This window comes from Trachypithecus francoisi, unplaced genomic scaffold, assembly GCF_009764315.1.
Source record: "Trachypithecus francoisi isolate TF-2019V2 unplaced genomic scaffold, Tfra_2.0 Lachesis_group13, whole genome shotgun sequence".
Lineage (NCBI taxonomy): Eukaryota > Metazoa > Chordata > Mammalia > Primates > Cercopithecidae > Trachypithecus > Trachypithecus francoisi.
Window position 1 is genome coordinate 4,500,440 of NW_022681458.1, and position 9,578 is coordinate 4,510,017.

At 51.6% G+C, this 9,578-nt stretch overlaps 1 protein-coding gene and 1 long non-coding RNA gene across 8 annotated transcripts in view; one reads left to right on the forward strand and one right to left on the reverse strand.

The window, feature by feature from the left end:
• The window catches only part of MLPH (melanophilin), a 68,015-nt gene extending 59,806 nt beyond the window's left edge, over window positions 1–8,209 (reverse strand). For 5 of the 7 annotated variants that reach the window (XM_033229776.1, XM_033229775.1, XM_033229774.1 and 2 more), the window contains exons 1-2: window positions 7,510–8,209; window positions 1,432–1,565 (exon numbers count right to left, since the gene is read on the reverse strand). In XM_033229776.1, coding sequence (XP_033085667.1) covers window positions 1,432–1,541 — 110 coding nt within the window. In that variant the 5' untranslated portion in view covers window positions 1,542–1,565; window positions 7,510–8,209. Of the gene's footprint in view, window positions 1–1,431; window positions 1,566–1,953; window positions 2,307–6,740; window positions 6,852–7,509 lie in introns of those variants that run through there. The other 2 variants (XM_033229771.1, XM_033229772.1) reach the window with 2 other exon arrangements.
• On the forward strand, window positions 8,025–9,227 carry LOC117094335. The gene is made up of 2 exons (XR_004441508.1): window positions 8,025–8,115; window positions 8,205–9,227. It is a non-coding gene; the product is annotated as an uncharacterized LOC117094335 (long non-coding RNA).
• The last annotated feature ends 351 nt before the right edge of the window (window positions 9,228–9,578 follow it).

Consider the following 9,578-nt stretch of genomic DNA (forward strand, 5'->3'; position numbering starts at 1 on the left):
GCTCTCATAACAGCATCTCCCTGAGCTCTGGACTAGTGAACACGTCCAACGCCCGCACAGCATCTCCTCTGAGCTCCGGACTAGTGAACGCGTCCAACGCCCGCACAGCATCTCCTCTGAGCTCCGGACTAGTGAACGCGTCCAACGCCCGCACAGCATCTCCTCTGAGCTCTGGACTAGTGAACGCGTCCAATGCCCGCACAGCATCTCCTCTGAGCTCCGGACTAGTGACCGTGTCCAACGCCCGCTCAACATACCTGCGTGTTGTCACTTCAACACGCCTGAAACGTTTTCCCCAAACCTCTCCATCTGTGGCCTGCCCATCAGAGCTGACCTCCACCCTGTCCTCGAAGTTGCTCTGGCCACAACCTTGAAGTTGCCCTTGACCCCTCTCACCCTGGAGACCCCCTATCTGATCTCCGGACAAGCTTGCCGGCTCTGCCTGCAAAGTGCATCTGGTCACTTCACAGAGCCCACCGCTGTGAAACAGAAACCAGGACTTGCTGTTGCTCTGCTTGAAGGCCTGTGGTAACTCAGGGGAAGGCTGAGGCCCTGTGAAGCTCTACAGGATTCCTGTGACCGGCACCAGATCCCATGCCCCCAACCGCCTCTCTTCCTGGCCCCCTCATTCACTCCACTCCAGCCTCGCCAGCCTATGCTCTCCCTGGGGCACACCAGGCTCCCTCCTGCCATCTTCAGTGGGGCCCTCTGCCCTCCACTCTCTAGCCTCTGCCCTCTACCCTCTGCCCTCCACCCTCTGCCCTCTGCTCTCTGCCCTCTGCCCTCCGCTCGCAGCATCCTCTCAGCTTTTGCTTAACTACTTTCCTCATATTGCTTCCTTCTCATAGGGTGACCCAATCCACTAAAGACATCAGGAAAGGATAAGGGGGCGTAGATGATAGAGAGGGGAGGAAGATACACAGTGGAGGGGGGAGTGAACAAGGATGGGTGGGTTTTAGCCCAGTCACTGGGCAGAGTGGTACAAAACCGTGCTGGGGTCTCCCATGGTGAGGTCGGGATGCTGCCTGGCACTGCTGAAAAGAAAGGTAGAAGGGCAGCTTCCATCCTAAAGACTTGATTCCAACATCGGGGTGTTTCAGAATGGCATAGAGACTCCCCCCATGTATCACTTTTTGCTCTGTTCTTCAAAGATGTGGCCTAAGTATCACCTGGCTTAGGAGATATCACCCTGGAAGCTGGGTCAAGTTGAAATAAAACTATTCAGAGAACAAGTGAATGTAGTTTGGCAAGTCAGATCCCCTCACTGAGAAAACCAAGGCCAGAAAGAAGAGCTATGTCCCAGACCTGGCTTCCTATCCATCACTCTTCACCCTGCACGTGGCCGTCTACCCACCCAGACAGCACCCAGAGTATGGCCCTGGGGGGAGATCAGGGACCCCAGGCTCTGTGGGCTCAGCACGGCACACTCACTCTAGTCGTTCCTCTTCTTTCCTTCGGAGGTCAAAATCTCGTTGAACAACTTCCAAGATATGCTGGGCCTCTTCATCAGTGAGTTTGGAAAGATCCAGTTTCTTCCCCATTTCTGCTTCTTGTCAGGGTCACACCTGGAATTTCACAGGATCACAAGTCATCAGTCCCAGAAGCCTACCAATGCCAACCAAGTCACAAAGTAAGAGACAACACAGAACGACGCTGACTTCTCAGGACATCTGTCTGTACTCGGGTTAAATGGTTTTCTAATGCTTGTCTGGAAACTTGTGTAGATTAATGAATTTAAGTGAATCTATGCAAAATTCCCACATTCAAATTTTAAAAGGGATCTACTTCCTACTCTCCCAAACACACTCAGCCACAGGTCCTTCACTCTCTTTCCACTGTGGGATAAACGTCAGTGATCTCCCCATCCAGGGGCACAGCTCCTCTCCCTGGCCTAGGGTTGAGCTTTGCAACAGAAAACCCTGGGAGAAATGCTCTACTCCTGCGGCTTCTCACCTTAAGTTTCTTGGGAGCGGGAACAGCACAGAAAAGAGGAAACTTCACAGCAAATTCAGTCAGCTCAGAGTTTTCTATCACCTCCCAGAGCGCCTAGAGCGATGCTGCCGGCTCTATGTGGGCAGGAATGCCTGGATGACTGACCCACTGGGTGGAAAAGTTGGAAGACTTCACAGCACTTGGAAGGTTTCATCATCCTCCGGGTGTTGGGGGCTGTTCAGGTTTGCCATGTGTGTGGTGGGGGGTGGCTCCAGCGGGAGGTCATATGGGCCTGATGCCTGAGAGGGTGATGTGCTTGTGCTGGGAATAGCCACATAATTTCCTCGGAGAGGCCAAAGCAATGCAACTTGGGAGAACAAAACATCTGGGCAGGATGAGCAGTGGATGCTGAACTTTATTTACTCGAGAGGTCAGCTATGGGGCTGCCCAGCAGGGATTCTCAAGCCTGGTGTGTATTAGGATTACCTAACACGAGTGGTGGCCAGGCCTCACCCTCAGTAAATCTAATTAAAATTTTTAAAAATGTTACTTTATTATTATTATTTTTCTTTTAGAGACAGGTCCTCACTATGCAGCCCAGGCTGGTCTTGAACTCCTGGGCTCAAGTAGTCCTTCTGTCTTGGCCTCCCAAAGAACTGAGATTCCATGTAGGAGTCACGGTGCCTGTCTGAGAATCTGGTGTGACTCAGCTGCTTAGCAGAGCAGCAGCCTCACTCAATGCACTGTGTGATGCGGTGTTTATAGGTAACCTGATGATCAAGAAGTCAAACCTCAGATGATCTTATGCCCTTTTTGAAGTTCATCAGACCTGATCCCAATCAATATCCAAAGGACAGAGGAGGGAAAATCCAAATGCCAAAAGCCAAGATAAGCAGAACCTTAGAATCTTGCTTGCTACTCAAAATGTTGTTCATGGACTGGCAGCATCCCCTGGGAACTTGTTAGAAGTGCAGATTCTCAGGCCCCACCCCAGACCTACTCATTCAGGATCTGCCTTTGAACAAGATCCCCAGGCAGCTCGAGTGCATGAATTGGCTCATGCTGCTGTCCTCAGACCCCTCTGAGTAGCAAAGCTCTAAGGGAGACTCACTCACTTGGGTGGTGGGCAAGTCACAGAGGACTTTAACCTGTACATCCTGTCGGGTGGGTGATGGGTGTGAGGCAGGGGAGTGATGCAGTGGTGGTGGCTGAGGAGAGAATGACAGATCTTCTTGTTGGCTTTTCATATGGCAATATCATACAGGCCTCACAGCTCATGTTGATGTGGACATTACTGCTGGGTATAAAATTGGAGGCACAATTGTACCAGGGAGAACCTCACCACCAATGCATGCACACTGGGACACTGCAAAACTGTGCATGCTCCCCACAGAGGACTTCCCCTGACCATCCTGTGGTTTTTACTCCTTCACCTGTCCCCATCCCTTTAACATTTCTTTATACGCCTTAACAGTTGGTGATGTCTCACTAGTTATTGTTAAGTTCCATGAGAATAGCAACTCTATCTGTTCCCAGCACATGGCAGTTGCTTTTCTGTGCTTGAAGCTCCCTGGTGTGCAGCAGGCTGTGCCAGGGAAGCCCTCAGCCCTTAGATGCTGCAGCTATAGACAGACCAGCTCTGCTCTGGGCACTAAGGCTTTGGGGAATATTTTGTTTGGATGACTGGGAGTTCTGTTGTGAGTAACTGAAAGTTTAAAAACCACCTCATGATTTCAACAAGTTTTCCTTGAGGACTTGAACCTATTTTCTCAGGAACATCAAAGAAAGGGTCCAATTTGTGTGCTTTCAGGGGGAAGTCTCAAAACCACCAAAAAGACTCAATTTTGCTTCTGAATTCTAGGAAGCATCTCCCATCAGTGCTGCTGACCATTTGAAAGTGTTTATCATAAAAATACTAACAAAACTCCCCCTGTGCTGGAGACATACTTCGATTTCATTGCACAAGAGGTTAATTATGAAAAGTTACATTTTCTGGGCAGATACCATTTAAAATAAAAATGTCTACAGAGCTCTCATGGAAGTCAGCCAAAATAGTCCCTGGCTTATGCCATAAAAATGGGGAAGGATAATTTCTTGATTTTTTTTTTTTACACCCACACCTCAACATTTCCACTCTCAAATGTAAAGAGGAGTGTTTGCATTATAGGAAGAGATTGCCCCAATGCCCTGGGAGCATTCAAACTCTGTTCCTTTACAGTCAGATTTAGGTTCTGGTCAAGAAACTCTTACCACAGAACTCATTTTTGATGCTCCTACAGAGCACACACTTTCTGGTTTCTAAAGAATTGGAACAAAAAGTTATTATTTGATGCATGACTGGAGTTCATTCACTTTTATTTTTCATGAGTTCTGAAAAAAAGGGATCATAAGAAGAGCATTCACTGACGTTCTATTTTCAGAATGGATGGACAGTGTGACCATCAGCTGAGGCGTTATCATTCCCTCTCTTCTAACGTAGAAGCCAAAAATCCAGGCCTCAGTTTGAGAAACTTAAATCATGATATGTGAGGAAGAAAAGCAAGACAAAAGGAAAAACCTGCTTTTCTTATCTTGCAACCTTCTTAGAGCAGTCAGTGACCAGTAAGTGAATGGATAAAAAGATCACAGTGCATCACAACCAATGTCCTAGAGGCTGCCTGGATACCTGTCCCTCCCTCTTTCTATCCCCTTTCAAATCTTGGTTTTGTTTCTTGTTTTTTGAGATGAGGTCCCAGTCTGTTGCCCAGGCTGGAGTGTGGTAGTGCAATCATGGCTCACTGTAGCCTCGACCTCCATGGGCTCAGGGAGGTGAGGGCAGAGAACATGCTAGACCCATGAGGAGTGCAGGGCTGCTCTGTGCCTGCCCTAGCTGGGTGAGGTGGGGGTGGGGGCTCCCAGAGTGCGTGTGTTGGGCGAGGGCAGACGCCACCCTGCTCTATCTGTTCCTTGTTCCATTTCTATGTAGATAACGCCTGCTCACGAGGTTCCTGAACAAAACACTTCCCCTTAGTGCCTGTTCCACTGCTCAGATTCAATCATATTTTAACCATTGGAGACAGCCAGACTTCCCTAGTGGTTTAATAGCCATAGTGGGGCAGAGGGAGGGGACACAGGGATTAACAGACAGGGAGGAGAGAGTGGAGCTGATTTTATAAGATGGATATCCCAGGCTCAGACCGCTGAATTCCAGTGGTGTGTCACCTTTATCCATTAAAGAGTTGAATTCATTTTTTGGCCAAATTGAAGGGAAATCAGGGTGGGAGCTCCTCCTGGATGAAGAATTGGCTTAACTAGCTCTTGGGCTGGCTGCTTGGAGAGCCTTGGAACAATGGTGATTGTGGGTGATCACTTGCCTGAGCAAACAAACTGGCAAGCTAACGACAGCAGGAATGTTCTCTCTGACTCAGCCAAGGCGTGTCGTGTGTGTTATTCTTGCTGATAAAGGGGAGGTGGGAGAGATGACAACTGTGGTGCCCTCTGCCTTAATCCTTTGTGGCTATTTCCCGAATGCTGCTGTCCAGGTTGGCCAGTGTGGTTATTTCTGTAGGCGGGGCCCATCAGTAGGCACTGACCCCCAGCTCTCATCAGTGGCTAAGTGAGCACATTTCCACCCAGAAGGGCCACTCCCTTCCCTACAGGCACATCTGTGCTGTAGCCACAAGGGTCTGGAATGGCTCCAGCAGCAAAAGCACTGGGAGGGTGTTCTGCCCCTCAGCCACCTGCCTACCAAGCTGCCATCTCCTCTGCTCTCCCAGTTCTCTGGGGAGTTGGTGGTAAACCTCACTGATAAATGGACATGAGTTCTGCATTTGCACCTAAAGCCTCAGTGCTAGTCTCTACAGCAAGGATGGGTCCCAGGTGAGGCTGCAGAAGGAGGATGGGTCCCAGGTGAGGCTGCAGAAGGAGGATGGGGCTGAGAGGTGGCAGCTGGGTTCCCATCCCAGTTCAGGCACAGCCAGCCCGGCCGCCTGGGACAGATGCCCCTTCTTTCAGGGTCTTAGTTTCCCCATCTGTACCATGGACATTGGCTGAGCTCCAGGACCTCTCTGGCCCTCTCCAGCCCTGGATGATGCCAGGATGTTGAAATTAGGAGGGGGAGTGATGGCGTCGGGATAGTGGGGAGGAGTAGGGGCAAGGGCTGTTCCCCCAGAGGTTGATTCTGAAAAGAACAAGATGGTTGGCCCTAGAAGAAGGCTGCAGCAACCACTGAGACTGGGGCTCACTTGAGCCGCTGTTACACTGCGGTTGAAAGGCACCAAATTCACTTTTCACATTAGCACACAGGCTCTGGGACACTTCCACCACCTCCAGCCCCTCACTGGGCACATATTCAGCTGGTTTTAATTTTCTCCAAGTCACTCATGCTGTATTCAGCAAGACCCACTGACTCCCCATGTGTGTGCCTGGCACTGCCCCATGTTCTCTAAATGTGTCCTCAGTCAATCTTCTGAGGCACCTGCTGCTGTTCTCTGAGCCTGAGTGAGGGCCAGGAGCACAGTGACCCATACCTAGTACTTAGATACTGAGGAGCACGGCCCTGGGCGGGGAGGGGGCTGGGCCCAGGAAGGCTGAGACCTTGCTGAGGTCAGCTGAGTCCCACCAGTGAGCAGGTGGAGGGATGGGTTTCTAAGGACAGATGCAGGCCAGCTGAATCCGAGGCATCATGTCAGCAGCGTGGTAGGCTAGTCCAGGACCCTTTTCCTGAGACTTCACAGCCCCCAGCAATGCTGGCCTTTGCACCTGTGGGGAGCCTTGGTCTCCCCCACTGTCATTTCACTCCCTCAGAAAGAAATATGTGAACAAGATACCAGTCACACCATCTAAAAACAGGCCCTGTAAAGGCCCCAACCCAAGCTCCGTGTGGAAGAGAGGTGGAGTTTTCAGTGCCAGTTAACGTCAGTGGGACGCGGTGTTAAAGCCTGTGGAATTTTTGGGGATTTACAAGTGAGATTCCGTTCCTGTAGGGACCTGGGGCCAGGGCAGGGACCCAGCCCACAGGTGCTCACAGCTCACAGACCCTTTCCACATCTCTACTTCCCGCATCTCCCCAGCGGGCCCAGGGAGTCTGTCTGCAAACAAAAGGTGATTCCAATAAAACAGACTTTTAGATACCTAAAGGGAGCCGGGTGCCTCCTCCCATGCCAAGATCATCCGGCCTCTTACTCACCCCAAGACCAGCTCCTGGGCCGGGAGGAAGCCTTTTCCCTGGGGCCAGCCTGCTTGGCATCAGCAGCCTTGGCCCAGTCTGCATGGCAGACTCGCAATGGAGGCAATGGAGCTTCTGAGTAAAATCAACCGTTTTGCCCAAAATGGGGATACCCCACCACCCCACTTCGACTCGTGCCCGCACCCAGACCAGTCTGCTCAAAGAATCCAGGTGAAGCCTGGGGACTAAGGCTGGGTGGCTGGGAACGCGCTGTCCTCACCAGCCTGGACCAAGGCAGGGAGGCTGGCGGCTGGGGGCGGTTTCATACCAGTGGGTCTGCACGCGCGCGACACCGCGCACTCCCCAAAGCCTAAGCCCTCAGTCCTGGGTGCCACCCTAGCCCCGCTGTTCCCTCTTCTCGGTGCACTCACCGGACCCTCTCCGGGGGACGCTCAGTCCTTGGTCCAGCACCTGGGAGAGAAAGGAGGGCGACGAAGCAGGGCGTCAGGCCAGGGCGTCAGGTCAGGGCGCCGGGGCAAGGCTGGATAATGGGGGCAAGCAGAGCGGCTGGCTCGCGCCTGGATCTCGGGGCAGGCGGGCAGCCGGCCAGGTCCCGGCGCCTCCTGCCCGAACCACGTGGGCTGCGCCCCGCTCCGCCCAGCTCCGGGAGCGCGGACACTTCTGGATGCCCTGCCAGGCCGAGGGCGGGACGTTCACCTGGGGCGCCCGCGCAGGGAGCGCCAGTGCGGGGGAGAGCCCCGGATACTCGCCCCCAGGTCAGTTAGGGGAGAAAGACGGCGGCGGGGTGGGGAAGGTTCAGCACACAGCTGCGATTCCCGTGAGTTGCGGCGACTTTGCGTGGGTGACATTGCGCCGCGGTCCTGCCTTGGGCACGGTGGACCCGCTTGCTGAGCGCGCTATAGAACGCGCGGCACATCGTCGAAACTTCTAACTCTGCCAGGAGAGCGCTATTTACTTCGGCTTTACCGATGGGGAAACTGAGGCTCAGAAACGCGCCCTACCAAAGCCACCGACCAGTAAGTGGCAACGCCAAATAATAAGTGGGATTTTAAGCCCAGGGCTTTCTGCTGCAGAGCGCATGCCCTCACCCCTTCGATTCTGCCAGGCATCAGGACCAGGAGGGTCCCGCAGCGGGCAACCCCGATGCGGAGAGGAGACCGAGGCCTTGCCCGCCAAGAAAAAGTCAAGATCCGTGGGCAAATGGGGCAGATGTGGAAGCCAGGACGCGCGGCGCGGCGGTTCCAGGACCGAGGACGCGCTGCGGGGGACGCCTGGGAGCTCTGCGCCGCTGCGCTCTCCTCCTGGACTCTAGGGCCGGCCTTTGGGTGCTCAGTGGGGCCCGCGAACTCAGAGGGTCCCAAGGCCAGCCGCCGTCTCCAGTCCGCCACGCCTGCCTGTCCTTCCGAATTCCAATGAACATTAGGGAATTGCCCTTCTCCCTCATCCTCCAGGACTGGGCGCTTCAGAACTTTCTCTCCCTCCTCCTCCCTCTCCCTTGTCATTTAAAAACTTACATTCTCTTCTTCAGGAACTGCTTTTGCAATTCAGTTTTCGTACCTGCAAAATGATAGGAATAAAGCCATCAGGTGAAGAGATACTACTATCTCCATTTAACAGAAGAGGAAACGAAATCTTATAGCATTGTTGTGATATCACATTAGATTATTTGTAAACAGCTTTCAAAAGGCTGCAAAAGAATAAAACAGAATGTTGTTGCCTGCTGAGCCCTGGGGAACACTGTAGGTGAATCAGGGTATTTCGGGTCCCTGGGCTGCCTTGGGACAGGTGCTGTCACCAAACACCATGGATTGTTGAGTGTGAACCCTGGAATGGGGTGAAGCTTACACTGAAGCCAGCGTTTCCACATCCCATATGATCTGGTGTTTGTGTTTTTCATTTCCTTACCTCCTTGCCATATACCTTACTGTTGCTTGTAAGATTAATAAATCCCTTAAGAGTTGATGTGGGGACTTAATTTCCTTAAGGGCAGAAGTTTTTTTTTTTTTTTTTTAAGTTTTTAATACTTTAGTGCTTATTTATTTGAACTAGTGGTTTTAAAAAATATACAACTGACACATGCTGATATATAAGGTATATAGTAAAGAATATAAGGAATATAAAATGAAAAGCCAATTTCTCTCTTATTCTACTACCAACCTCTATGACCTGAAAGCAATCATTATTAATGGTGTCTTGTGTATTCTTTCTGAATTGTGTGTGTGTGCGTGTCTGTGGTTAAGCATGTGGGCTCAAACCAACTGCAAGAGTCGGAATTCCAGCTAAGAGTGTGGCCCACAAACTGTGTCATGTTGGACCTGTTACTGAATCTTTTGCCGACTTTTTTTCTCTCTTCTCCATGACGGGAATAGTAACAGGAGTTACACAACATAAGGGTGTTGTGGATCAATATCCCTGCAGCTTGGGTGAGACACCATGTGGTGAGTGCTTGGTAAATACTAATTACTATTTCTGTCGAGCC